At 35.8% G+C, this 15,161-nt stretch overlaps 1 protein-coding gene across 3 annotated transcripts in view; it reads left to right on the forward strand.

Annotated features, from left to right (window-relative positions):
* The window catches only part of GRIA4 (glutamate ionotropic receptor AMPA type subunit 4), a 522,548-nt gene that overhangs the window by 166,735 nt on the left and 340,652 nt on the right, over positions 1-15,161 (forward strand). For all 3 annotated transcript variants that reach the window (XM_024768906.1, XM_024768905.1, XM_024768904.1), the window contains one exon: positions 739-978. In XM_024768906.1, the coding sequence (XP_024624674.1) occupies positions 739-978 (240 nt within the window). The remainder of the gene's footprint in view (positions 1-738; positions 979-15,161) is intronic.

Consider the following 15,161-nt stretch of genomic DNA (forward strand, 5'->3'; position numbering starts at 1 on the left):
TGAATGTAAACTCTGGTCCTTTAATTGGGCTTTAGTTTTTCCAGAACATGTGTGTATCTCTTACAGCACATCATCTAAAGAAAACCAGTAGCAATTTATTTTCTGTTAATTGTTACCTTCTTATTATTTAATTAAATTTCTTAGACTCTCTCTCCAGTTTCAAGAGGCACAATAAAAAGAATAAACAAAATACCTCCAGATTTTATTAATTTATCTTATTTAATTATGCTTCATAATTTCCTAAAACCCAGATATAGAATATAGATATAAATGTTATCAGGACAGTTAATTTTTTTCAAGAAACTATAGCCGCTTTAACAAAGAAAAATCTAATTTCTTTGTTTCACAAGGAACTACTCCTAAGATAAATACCTCTAGATTACCCAACACCCTAGGCTTCTTATGGTCACCCCTAAAAGTCTCTAGCATAGGATTTGTCACATTATCGTGGAATGTTATATATTACTTCATTTTAGTCAAATTTTTCTTAATTCAAATTGGTTTCTTGAGAAAACCCCTTGTTATCTCATGTAGTGCAGGGCTTTGAGGACAAGCTTAACATTTCACTAATTGATTATACAAATAATTGCACACTTCACTTTTATTCTTTCCTTATATTATATTCCTGACATATCAATGACTCAGAGATTTTGTTTGTTTCATAAACTATAGATGTGTAGTCAACAGTTTTAGAGTGTACTAATAGTTTATGGTTTTTTTTGTTTGTTTTTGTTTCAGTCTGTTCCCAGTATTCTAGAGGAGTATTTGCCATTTTTGGACTCTATGATAAGAGGTCAGTACATACCTTGACCTCATTCTGCAGCGCCTTACACATCTCCCTCATCACACCAAGTTTCCCTACTGAGGGGGAGAGCCAGTTTGTGCTGCAGCTAAGGCCTTCCTTACGAGGAGCACTCTTGAGTCTGCTGGATCACTATGAATGGAACTGTTTTGTCTTCCTGTATGACACAGACAGGGGTAAGTCACAATTCCACATCTACATAAGTACAACTCTAATTTGCTATCTGAAATGACTTTGTATCACTTGTATGAGAAAAATATTTTGATCCCTAATGTGGCTAAAATCAGAAAATGGTCAATGTGTATTCTCAGTGCTTTTATCTTGACTCTGGGGAAAAATTTTTAATTAAATGAACTTCAAATTCACAAGGTTACTTGAGCAAACCATGCTCTTTAGTTGAAATTAAAATAGATAATTTTTTTAAATTTCCATGATGATATTTCAGGTGCAGTCATAAAATATGTATGTCCTTTATCTCAAATGCAAATTATTTCATGATTTGGAAGATTTTTAAATAGTATCAGGTTGAGGCACAGCATTGAGTTTGAAATATAAAATGTTAAATGAGTAATTGAAGGGTCATGATAATGAGAATAAAGATTTGGTGGTAAGGCTTCTGCTTGCTGGCAACCTTTCACTTTGTCTTTACCTATCAGTCTGTAAAGATTAATAAGTGGTATGATCCATGTGTTGGAGAAACAAGGTGGATAACTAACACTAAATTATTGGCAATCCATACAGTTCTGTACAATGTTGGTATACTTTGACTTTCGGTTGGAGACATAACTTAAGGAATTCCAATTTTTGTTCAGTTCTGCTTTTTATTTAGTGACCAGAATATAGCAACATATTATGTTTCAAAATAAACATCAGGGAATCACCTGTGGGGTTTTGTTTTCAGTTCTTTTTCCTTAAAGTGTAAGATTTAGGAGCAGACAAGAAGTTATGGTAAAAGTTCAAACAGGTAACATTTCAAGAACATGCTTAGTAAAAGTTTACCTGTGAAGTGAGTAAAACAATAAATATAAAAACAATAAACAAAATAAATCATTTGAAGATATAATTATCTTCAAAATCCAAATATTCAGAATCCTATATTGAGACAAAAACTTATTAAATGAATTCATATTTCTCATTTATATTTACATATTTAATTAGATGGAAATGTAAGTCATATAAGATTTCACACCAATGATAGTCCTTTGCTTATATTGGCATTCTAGGTAAATTTACCATTTGGAAACAAGCTCAGAAAATTTAATATCATCAGTGTATTTTCTTCATGGTTGTAGCATACTCTAATTCTCATTTTGGAATTTGGGAGCCTATCTATATCTCATGGTATCATTTTCCAATAGCTAACAATCCAAAGCATCCTAGAGAATGTATTACAGATTAGAGACATTATCACTGTGCTCACTTCTAACTTTTGGAAATATTCTTAAGCTAGAGGACACTGAGAATTGAATCATAATGCAAATTAAAACAACGAGATACTACTACATGTCTATCAGAATGGAAAAAATTTAGATCACTGACAACATCAAATGGTGGTTAGGAAGTGGAGTAACAGGAACTTTCATTCATTGTTGGGGGGAATGTAAAATGGTGCAGCCACTTTGTAAGACTATTTGGCGGTTTCTTACAAAACTAGATTTACTCTCACTATATGATCCAGCAATCATGCTCCTTGGTGTTTTCACCCAAACCACACAGAAACCTTCACACAGATGTTTATAACAGCTTTATTCATAATAGCCAAAACTTAGAAGCAACCATGATGTCCTTCAGTAGGTGAAGGGATGATTAAACAGTGATACATTTAGACAATTCAGAACTGAAAAGAAATGAGATATCAAGACATAAAAAGACATGGAGGAAACTTAAATGCATATAACTAAGTGAAAGAAGACATTCTGAAAAGGATACAATATTGCATTATTCCAACCATATGACATTCTGGGAAAGGACAAACTATGAGACAATAAAAAGATCAGTGGTTTCCAGGAGTGAAGGGGAAGAAGGGATCAATAGGTGGAGCACAGAGGATTTTTAGGGCAGTGAAACAGTTCTGTGTAATATTATAATGGTGGATGCATGTCACTATACATTTTTCCAAACCCATAGAATGTATAAAACCAAGGATGAACCCTAGTGTAAACTAGGACTTTGGGTAATAACGTACCAATGTAAGTTCATCAATTACAAAATATGAGTGTCAAGTGACAAAAAAATTCTACTTCAATAAAATTGATTTTAAGTGCTTAAAAAATTGAATCATAATGTCAAGAAATATATACTGGAGTATGGATGAGATGGTTCTTCCTGTGGCTTGTTATGACACAGCTCAGTTTGCCACTTTGGGCAGAAGATCCTTATCTTATGGCATCTTGGTCTCATTGAAATACCAGTGGGACCTGTCTCACTTTCCTCTGCCCTCGTGCAAACCAGTCTTTGGCAAGGAGAGGATTCTAGGCATTCATGCATCAGCCTCCCCACCAAACAGGGATTAAAATTAATGATTTGCTTTTGTACCAGTTTGTACTTTTTAGCATCCTCACTCTTGCATAACAAGTCAGATGATCCAAACTTGGGCCACCTCCCATTACTATTTACCATGGGATCTCTTTAGTATAAGCAGACAATACTTGGTTATTTAAAGATTCTTTCTCCTGGTTAAATTTCTGCCTTCAAAGGCTTAAACTCATCATGGTACCAGCACTATTTCTTCTAATAAGGCATCCTCTAACTTTTACTCTACCTATTAACTTGCTGCACAAAAGCCTACTTTCTCCTATCATCACCCTAGAATTTAACTGGTTACTTTTAACCAGTTGATGTAAGTCACTCTCTAGTATTTCTTAGTTCTCTCCAATACTTACTTTGGGATGAATAGCTAGTCCTTTGAATTGCCTTTTATTATAGTAATTCTATCCAACATCAAAGTATACACCTTTAGGGACTTCCCTGGTGGTCCAGTGATAAAGAATCCACCTTCCAATGCAGGGGATGCGGGTTGATCCCTGGTCGGGGAACTAAGATCCCACCTGCTGCGGGGCAACTAAGCTCACGTGCCACAACTACTGAGCTCTCATGCTTCAACTAGAGAGCCCACGTGCTGCAAACTACAGAGCCCATGCTCTCTGGAGCCCACATGCCACAACTAGAGAAGAGAAAACCCATATGCCACAACTAGAGAGAAGCCCACATGCCACAATGAAGAGCCCACATCACAAAAAAGATCCTGCCTGCCTCAACGAAGATCCTGTGTGCCATAGCTAAGACCCGATGCAGACAAATAAATAAATTTTTAAAAAATCACAGAGTATACACCTTTATTCCAAGTGGTAATTGCATGAATGAAAAATAACATGTCAGGAAAATGGCTGTTTCTTATGTTCAGATGGCTCACTCTGCCATGATACTACCATTTTTCTCAATATTCTGGGTCTTACGTAAGTACTTGCAAAAGACGAGAATAATTTTCCCTCTTTGAAATTATTGTGCTCATTTTATGAATTTAGGATAACAAGCCCAATTTACCTCCTCTTAGATACAGTGTTTAAAATTATGTATCACTATCACCAACTGAGGTGTGAACCACAGTTATGAAAGTATGATTAACTTCTGTCATAAATATAGTTGTCTAAGAGTCATCCATATTTTCACATCATGAGTAATTAAAAGAACACACATCAACATTAAAGGTCAGAATATTTAAATATAATGCAAAAACGAAGTGTAAAGAAATAAGATAGTATGGTACATTTTAGTACTTTTCTCTAACCCTCTACTGTGATCATGAACTGCTCATCTAAACATTTTTCCTGTTCTAAGTAGCTGCCTTAATATGACCCTGAATTTCTCTATAAACTTGAGTGGAACCTGACTTTCTGATGCCTCATAAATTCTTATTTTGGAATAAATTATTTCATTGATCCACTTAATTATTTCTGAAATTGTAATCACTATAGTGATACAGTGATATCTTAAGATACAAGAGCTTCACTCTATTATAACTTTAAGTAGTGTTTTTAAATGTTGAATTGCAATCAATAAAAGGAATCACACTTTATTTCCTTTGATATAAAACCTGTGTTCTAGTCCTGGTCTGCTGTTGATGAGCTGTGTGAACCTGTCTATATTTTTGTCCACACCTGAAGAAAGGAAGGAAGGAAGGAAGGAAGAAAGGAAGGAAGGAAGGAAGGAAGGAAGGAAGGAAGGAAGGAAGGAAGGAAGGAAGGAAGGAAGGAAGGAAGGAAGGAAGGAAGGAAGAAAGAAAGGAAGGAAGGAAGAAAGAGAAAGGGGACACAGGGGCAGGAGGAAGGAAAGTTGAACAGCACTTTCTTTAAGGCTCATTCAAACTACCTTTAAGGTTTCTTGATATTTTGTATTCCAAATATTCTATTCCTTCCCTGGAAATTGTGGGTGGAAAACAAAAGTAGTAGGTGGCATCAGTGATCTCTTTACCAGCAGATGACTTCCTGCTTCTGTGCGTTTGACTGACTCTCAAAGAAGAAAAAAAATGTGTTCATTTATTTATTCTTTCAATGTATCCATTTATCCATTTAACATTTAATAAAACTTTGTTCAGTTTTCATCAGGTACCTTGATAAATATTAATAGTGCAATAATGAACAAGCTACTACTGAAAATAAATTAACTCTCTTGCTATGACTTCATTAGGAAATAGTGCACAACACTTTACTTGACAACTGGAAACTTGTCTTTGATGCATAGCTTGATGTTTTTACAATTTTAATTTGGAACACAACTATTTTCCAAAAAGATCATTGCCTTTTTGAGAAAAACAATTATAAAACATCATTTAAACACAAACTTTGATAAGATTTTTGTGTTAATAAATATGATACTCTTGACTGATTTAAAATGTGACTTATGTATCTACCTGAGAAACTGAATTTTAAATTTTGCTTAACTTTAATTGATTAATTTAAATAACTACATTTGCCTAAAAACTACTGTATTGGACAACATAGCGTATCTAACCACAGAGCTCATCTGCAATATTTCACTTTGAGTGAAATGTCCAAATCTCTTCTTGATTTATATTTTACTATGTAAGAAAAGAACTTAGAGAACATCCTGCACATAATCCTTTTTATAGTAATTTTCATACTGCATTTTTTATACATTTACATATCTTTTCTTCCCTTAGAAATGTAAGTCCTTCTCCAGTTATTGTTATATCTTTTTATATTTATACCTTTCATGTTTAGCATAGTAACCCCTGATAGGCATACTATCAGGGGTTACTATAAATATGAAATAAATGAATTAATCAAATGAAGTCATTGACAATAGTATCAAATAAATTTAGAGCTCTAATAACTAATCATGTAACTTCTTTTTTATTAATGGCACCATATTTTAATGAACCAAATAGTTCATAGAGTAGTCAAAATGAAAAATTCTCCTGTAAGAATGGTACTTGAATTGAATGCAATTTTATTATGATGAAGAAATATGAAGAAGGCTGAAAAATAACATTTTAATTTAGACATATTAAATTAAATATTTAGAAAAATTTAAATAATATTTTCAGTTATATAAAATCTTGAAATTTTTTTCAAATTTAATTAATATGTCATTTTCCTTAAGTGAAAAAGAGACATTAATTTAAATATTTATAAGTATGGTTGTTTTTCAATAAATCTTTTCAAAATAACGTATTTTTTACCTGCGTCTGTTGCCCAGAATTTTAAGTATTTATGATGTGTTTAAGGCCATTTCTAACACCACTGATAACAAGGTGAATTTATGATCAAGGGAAAGATGAGACATAAACCTAACATTTTTTAAAATTCTAATGATCACTGTCGGTATTTTTCAAAACTGTTATGATGACCAGCAACTTTGACCTCGTGTCTAATGTAAGCAATGGCTGTCACTGACCTTATTTTACTTAATCCTGGTTCTCTTTAACATTTACTGCTCAGTGTTTTACCTACATTAGTGCTTTCCAGGCTAATGATGTTTCACAGGTTGCTAAATATCTTGTGTCCATTATCTTAATAAATATTATAACATTATGTAAATTGTTTCTAGGAGAGATATATTTGGCAAAGCATAGAGGATAAAACTTTACTTTGGCTAGTTTGGCTTGTTTCCTTTGGTCTTTTTTTTTTTCTTTTTAGTACTATTTTTTACAAAAATATGTTCTACACATTGCACAACATATTTTGAGAAGTCTAGGAAACAATGCTGTAGGTGGCATAATATGTATATGCTGCTATCCCATGCTAAAGCCAGTGCAAGTGATGAGGGGATGGAAAGAGGAGTATGTTTGCATGGGGAGGGGAGAGATCTTCCTATTTTATTTCTGCTTTTTGGGTTTCAATGCATGCATACCTTTTATTTTAAAACTGCTTTAAATCCTTTTACAAAAAAGTTGAGATCTAAGTAATAGAAAAAGGAGTAAATGAAAAGGAAGAGGCATGAGATACCTTTCGATATCTCTTTTATTTCCCCCAAATTAAACCTGTATAAATCACTCCAGAAAACTCTCCTATCTTCCTTTTGAGTTCAGTTCCAATTCTTTTCTTTATTTTTTTCTCATACTGTTTCATTTTATTGCTCTTTCCCTCTTTCTCTGCCTTCCCTCAGAACCTAGAGAGAGAAGGCAAAGTGAATGATTTCAGGCACACTGGGAACCTTAACCTTTCTCTCATCCATTACCAGTTATGGACTCCTAGGATCCCTTTAAAGTCAAGTTCATAATAATATAGAGGGATGACAGAGCAGATAACTCTAAGGAACAGAGCCTAATGACTTCAATTCACACCAAAATAAAATTACTGATATCTGCTCCTTCTTTGAAATCCCTTTCAGGTAGGGGTGAGATGGGGAAAATCAGGGGTAATTATACAACCTCTCAACTGGACTTGGAGTGCTTAGTGTCTACAGTGCTAATTACAAGCACCTATTTTTCCTCACTCCCCCCATCTCCAATTCCTAATTACCACACATACTGATACTCTGCTAGCACACATCTACCATTAATTGTGCCACTTAAAATGCTTCTGGACCATTTTTCTTATTAAGAACAAAATTACAAACACAATAGCAAAACAGAGTTAATTGACATATAAGTTCAGGAGAAGTAAGAATCTTTCAGGTTCTAACCGGGTATTATCCAAGAAAGGATGAGTAATTTATCTTTAATTCTTTACAACATTAAGCCCTATTTTCGACTTATTTTCTAATCCTGAAAAAAAAATCTTTAAGTCTAAAACCCTCACCAGGATGAAGAAGAGTTCCCTTTTTGTAAACCTACCGTGACAACTTTCAGGCAACTGTTTATAGTGAACCCATTAGGATTTAGACTATATTTTATAGCTCATCCAAATTTATTTGCGTACTGACTTTTATGGTCAGTCTGACAATGCCAGATATTTATTTGTTGCCAGTTGCTAAGTGTGAGGAAAATCCATTCCAACAGGAGGAAAACAACACTTAACTGTATCTTTCAAGTGTATCACTGTCTTCCTGCTGGATCCAGGCCAGTGGGAGAGCAAAGGAAAATACAGGTATAAAAATAACAGTGGAGCTTCCTATAGAGATTTTAACTTGTAATTGAGGAAGAAATAGTACAGTAGTCCCCCCTTATCCATGGAGAATATGTTTCAAGACACCCAGTGGATGCCTGAAACCATGGATAGTACTGAACACTTTATATGTTATGTTTTTACAGTGATAAAGTTTAATTTATAAATTAGGCACAGGAAGAGATTAATAACAATAACTAATAATAAAATAGAAAATTATAAACATGTACTGATATTTACTCTAAAAATATCTTACTGTAAAAATTTAATGCCTTTTCTATCTTAACTGAGCACTTACCACACACTGTGCCCATAACTTTTGGGCACAGTGTGTGGCATAAATTTCAATTTTCTTCTTCACACTTTCATGGATAGAAGATTCATTCTAACCATGGACCTTAGTGACCTTAGTGACCTCAGCATACTATTTTTTTTCTTTTCTTAGTAAGTCAAGAACTTTCACCTTTTTACTTAAAGGAAGTACTTTATGGCTTCTCTTTGGTATATCTGGATCGCCAGAATCACTACCTTTGTGCTTTGGGGCCAAAATGAAGTAAAATAAGTGTGACTTGAACACAAGCACTGCTATACCACGAAGGCTGATCTGATAACCAAGCCGGCTACTAAGTGACTAAGGTGCAGGATGGCTGGACAAAGGGAGGATTCACATCTCAGGCAGAATGGAGCAGGAACAGTGGGAGATTCCTCACGCATCTCAGAAGGGCACACAATTTAAAACATAAATTGTTTATTTCTGCACTTTTCCACTTAATATTATTGGACCATGGTTGACCAAATGTTACTGAAACCATGGAGAGTGAAGCCTCGGATAACAGGGACTACTGTAATCAGGAATAGGTAAGGCATTCTCTGCTCCCTTCATAGCATCTCCATTGGTTGTCACTGCAATGTTTATTCCTCTGCCCTTATTATCCCAGATTCTACAGGCTGTTACCACAATGGGCTAGGAAGGGGAACAGTGTACTAAGGGGTGAGTGGATGAGATGTAGGACTATTGGTGGGTGTTTTTACAAAGAGGGTTTGTGTCTAATCCGTTTTCCCTGGTGAGAGAAGGCAAAGAGAGGTGCACATCTCTCTGTCACCTCCCACTTTCCCTGGTTATAGAATGAAAGATTTGAGGACAAATGCTGGAAGTTGTATGCTGAAAGAGTCGTGAAATCTAACAAGGAGAATGAATCAGAATAGGACTGCCAAACAAGGCAGAGATTAGCAAAGAACAATGACATGAAGCTAAAACAAGGGTAGTCAAAGAAGAGAGCAGAGCAAGGAGCAGCAAAATAAGCAGTAGGTTGACAGGATGGAGAAATTCTGTGATGAAATACAGAAGCCTACTGTTGCTTTTGTGGTGCCATCAGCCTCTCAAACATTCATTTGAAAGGTTAAAGAGGCCTGAGTGTGATGGCAGAGAAAATAAGTTTGCACCTTCCATGAATATTTGAGCTGGGTCAATTTAGTTGCCACTTAGTAGGCACTAGACACATATTGTTGACTGACTGACAGATCACCTGTCTGGATGTTCTTCCTTTCTCACTTCTTTCCCACCATCAGTGTTCAGTCTCTAAATAAAAAAACTAAGAACATTTCTGGGGGGAAGAGATCAAGGTGGCAGAGTAGGAGGACACAGAACTCACCTCCCCAAAGAGCACATCAAAAATACACCTACCGGGCTTCCCTGGTGGCGCAGTGGTTGAGAGTCCACCTGCCGATGCAGGGGACACGGGTTCGTGCCCTGGTCCGGGAAGATCCCACATGCTGCCAAGCAGCTAGTTCCGTGAGCCATGGCCGCTGAGCCTGTGCATCCGGAGCCTGTGGTCCACAACGGGAGTGGCCACAACAGTGAGAGGCCCACGTACCACAGAAAAAAATAAAATAAAAAAAAATACTCCTACCTATGGAACAATTCTCACTGCACCTAACTGGAGACTGGCAGAAAGACTTCTGTACAAACAAGGTTGTAAGAAAGATCCACACAGAATCCAGTGGGAACGGAAGAGAAGCAATCAGGTTAGGACTTGTACCCCCAAGAAGGGACACGGAAGAGGAGAGATCCTCCCTGGGGAGTGAGTGGTTCCAGCCACATATTGGACTCCCAGACCCAGGGTCTGACATGGGGAACGAGTCTGTTTGGCTTGTTGGAGGGCCAGTGGGACTAACAGGAGGGCTGTGGGGAGCCTAGACTCCACTCCTGAGGAGCACACACACACTTGTTTATTCCTGAAACAGGGCAGAGAGGGCAGATTGAAACTGCACCAGGTCACTGGCCATTTTCCCGTGACAACCCCTGCATGTACTTCAGCCTAAGCCGGTTGCTTAGGACACAGCTCCCCATTGGGGTGAGGGCTGCTGCCACTGAGGGGAGATCTCAGCTGGGAAGGACAAAGGCAGCTTAGACCCTGAGCTGCATCTGAGCAGGGCAGGGGCAGTCATGATGCTGTTTACAGAGGCAGTGTATCAGAAGCATCCTGGGGTTCCAACTATGGCAGGACCACCATAGCCCATGTGCAGACCCAAGTGGACCACCCACACCAGCCCCTCTTGCCCAAGCACTGCTCCCCTCAGGGGTGAGGGGGCAGGTGCGAGAAGGTGGTAGAGCACACACTTAAATGGAATGGAGCCAGCTCAGATTTAACCCTCAGGACCTATGTCTCAGCAACTTAGGACCCACTTGTACCTCAGATAGGGTAGTGAAGGCCACTGAGCTGAAGAGAAGCCCCAACTACACGTGACTCTGGCCTAGCCACTCCATCTCAAGCTCCACCTCCTTCCAAGGTGATAGCTACCAGCACACTCTGGGGAAGGGCATATCTTGTGTTCACATCAGATCCAGCTCTACCAACAAAGTCATTGGGCACATGCAGACTGTATACAGACACACCCACACAAAGACTCCCTCCTTCAAGACTGCAGTAGGTAACTGTTTCACCTAATTTCATACAGACAGAGAAAGTTAAGCAGAATGAGAAAACAGAGGAATTTGTTTCAATTGAAAGAGCAAGAAGAACCCATGAAAAATAACTAATAAAGCAGAAATAAATAATTTACCAGATGAAGAGTTCAAAGCATTAGTAATAAGGATGCTAACTGAATTAGATGAATGCAGTGAGAATTTTAACAAGGAACTAGGAAATATTAAAAAGAACCTGTCAGAACTGAAGAATACAATAACTGAAATGAAAAACACACTAGAAGGAATTGATAGCAGACCAAGGGATAAGGAAGAATGCATAAGTGACCTAGAAGATAGAATGGAAATCATCCAATCAGAGCAGCAAAAAGGAAAAAAAAAATAGTTTAAGAGATCTCTGGGATAACATCAAACATCCCAACATTCCCATTATAGGGGTCCCAGAAGGCGAAGAGAGAAAGGGGTTGACAAGGTATTTGAGATTATGGCTAAAATCTTCACAAACCTGAAAAAGTATATCCAAGTACAGGAAGCACATAGGGTCCCAAACAAGATGAACTCAAACAGACCCACATCAAAACATATCATAATTAAAACAATCACCTAATTTCATACAGACAGAGAAAGTTAAGCAGAATGAGAAAACAGAGGAATTTGTTTCAATTGAAAGAGCAAGAAGAACCCATGAAAAATAACTAATAAAGCAGAAATAAATAATTTACCAGATGAAGAGTTCAAAGCATTAGTAATAAGGATGCTAACTGAATTAGGGAAAAGAATAGTAATAAGAATGTTAACTGAAATAGGGAAGTTTGTGAGAATTTTTACAAGAAACTAGAAAATATAAAAAAGAAGCCATCAGAACTGAACAATGTGATAACTGAAATAAGAAACACATTAGAAGCTTTTTTCCTTTTGCACAACAAAGGAAACCATCAACAAAATAAAAAGACAGCAAACTAGTTGATACAGAAGAATGCACAATTGATCTGGAAGATAAACTAATGGAAATCACCCAATCAGGACAGCAAAAAGAAAAACAAATTTTTAAACTGAGAGCAATTTAAGGGACTTCTGGGACAGCATGAATTGTACCAACATTCACATTATAGGGTCCCCAGAAGGAGAAGAGAGAAAGAAGAGTCAGAAATGTATTTAGTGAAATTATGAGTGGAAACTTAAACCTAAAGAAGGAACCAGATACCCAGGTACAGGAAGCACAGAGGGACCCAAACAAGATGAACTGAAATAGCTCACACCAAGACACAATGTAATTAAAATGAGAAAAGTTAATGATAGAATTCTAAAAGGCAGCAAGAGAAAAACGAAGAGTCATATACAAGGCAACCTTCATAAGACTATTAGCTGATTTTTTTGCTGGAACTTTTCAGGCCATAAGGCAATTGCATTATATATTCAAAGTCCTGAGAGGGAAAAATCTGCAACCTAGGATACTCTACCAGCAAGATTATCATTTAGAATAGAAGTTTTTTTCCCTAAAATCAGGAACAAGACAAAAAGCCCATTCTCACTCCTTCTATTTAATTAATGTAATATTGGAAGCCTTAGCCACAATGTTCAGAAAAGAAAAAGAAATAAAAGGCATCCAAATTGGACGGTAAGAAGTAAACTCTCAATATTTGCAGATGACATGATTCTATATAGAGAAATCCCTAAAGTCTCTGTCAAAAAACCATTAGAACTAATAAATTAGTTCAATAAATTTGCAAGATACATGATTAATATACTATAATATCCATTACTTTTCCATACACTAATAAAGAACTACCAGAAATAGAAATTAGGGGGAAAATCCTATTTACAATCAAATCAAAATTATAAAATATCTGGGAATAAAGTTAACCAAAGAGGTGAAAGACTTATACTTTGAAAACTATAAAACATTGATGAAGGAATTTGAAAATGATTCAAAGAAATGGAAAGAAATCCTGTGTTCTTAGACTGGAAGAATTAATATTGTTAAAATGTCCATACTACCCAGAGAAATCTACAGATTTAATGCAATCCCTATAAAAATATCCATAGTTTTTGCAGAACTAGAACAAATAATCCTAAAATGTATATGGAACCACAAAAGACCCCAAATTGCCAAAGCAATCTTGAGAAAAAAGAACAAAGCTGGAGGTATCATGCTCCCTGACTTCAGACTATACTACAAAGCTACAGTAATCTAAACAACATTGTACTGCCACAAAAGTAGACACATAGGTCAGTGGAACAGAATAGAGAATCCAGAAATAAACTAACATGATCAATTAATCTACAAAAAAGGAGGCAAGAATATTAGTGGGCAAAGATTGTTTCATCAATAAGTGGTGCTGGGAAAACTGGACAGCTACATGTGAAAGAATGAAATTAGAGCATTTTCTCACACAACATACAAAAATAAACTCAAATTGGATTAAAGACCAGAAACCATAAGGTTCCTAGAAGAATGCATAGGCAGAATACTTTTTTGACATAAATCTTAGCTATATTTTTTGGATCTGTCTCCTAAGGCAAAAGAAACAAAAGAAAAAAATTTAAAATGGGACCTAATTAAACTTAAAAGCTTTTGCACAACAAAGGAAACCATCAACAAAACAAAAGGGCAACCTACTGAATGGGAGAAAATATTTGCAAATGATATGACCAATACAGAGTTAATATCCAAAATATATAAACAGCTCATACAACTCAATATCAAAAAAAGCAAACGATATAATTAAAAAATGGGCAGAAGACCTGAATATATATTTTTCCAAAGAAGACACACAGGTGGCCAACAGGCACATGAAAAAATGTTCCACATTGCTAATCATCAGAGAAATGCAAATCAAAACCATAAGAAGATACCACCTCACATGTGTCAGAAAGGCTTTCATCAAAAATTCCACTAATAACAAATGTTGGTGAGGATGTGGAGAAAAGGGAACCCTAGTACACTGTTAGTGGGAATATAAATTGGGGCACCATTATGGAAAACAGTATAAAGATTCCTCAAAAAACTAAAAATAGAGCTACCATATGATCTAACAATTCTACTGCTGCATATATGTCTGAAGAAAACAAAAATATTAATTTGAAAAATTACATGCACTCTAATGTTCACAGCAGAATTATTTACAATAACAGAAATATGGAAGCAACCTAAGTATCCAACAACAGATGAATGGATAAGGAAAATCTAATGGAATATTACTCAGCCATAAAAAGGATAGAATTCTGCCATTTGCAACAACATGGATGGACCTAGAGGGTATTATGCTTAGTGAAATAAGTCAGATGAAGACAAATACTGAATGTTATCACTTATATATGGAAAACAAAAAGTGAAACAAACCAATGCATATAACAAAACAGAAATAGACTTGAAGATATAGAGAACAAAGTTGTGGTTACCAGTGGAGACAGAGAAAGGGCAAGGGGCGAGATAGGGATACAAGGTTAAGAGATACAAACTACTATGTACAAAATAAATAAGCAACAAGGGTATATGGTAGAGCACAGGGAAATATAGCTATTATTTTGTAATAATTTTAAAAGGAATATAATCTATAAAAATATTGAATCACTATGTTGTACACCTGAAAATAATATTATAAATCAGGCAAAATCACTATGTTGTACACCTGAAAATAATATTATAAATCAGGCATACTTCAATAAAATATATAAATAAGTAATGTATTAAAAGAACAGATCTGGATAAGACCTTTGGAGGCCCTACTCACTGGAAAGGTGATTATGCGCTGCCCAATGGAAATTCAAAATTTAAACAAACAAATTACAAAATAAATGTATGGGAGTCCAAGAGAGTTCTAATTTTCCCTCATGGTGACCATTTTAATGCTTTTTTTGAAGT

The sequence above is a fragment of the Neophocaena asiaeorientalis genome, unplaced genomic scaffold, assembly GCF_003031525.2.
Source record: "Neophocaena asiaeorientalis asiaeorientalis breed wild unplaced genomic scaffold, Neophocaena_asiaeorientalis_V1.1 scaffold151, whole genome shotgun sequence".
Lineage (NCBI taxonomy): Eukaryota > Metazoa > Chordata > Mammalia > Artiodactyla > Phocoenidae > Neophocaena > Neophocaena asiaeorientalis.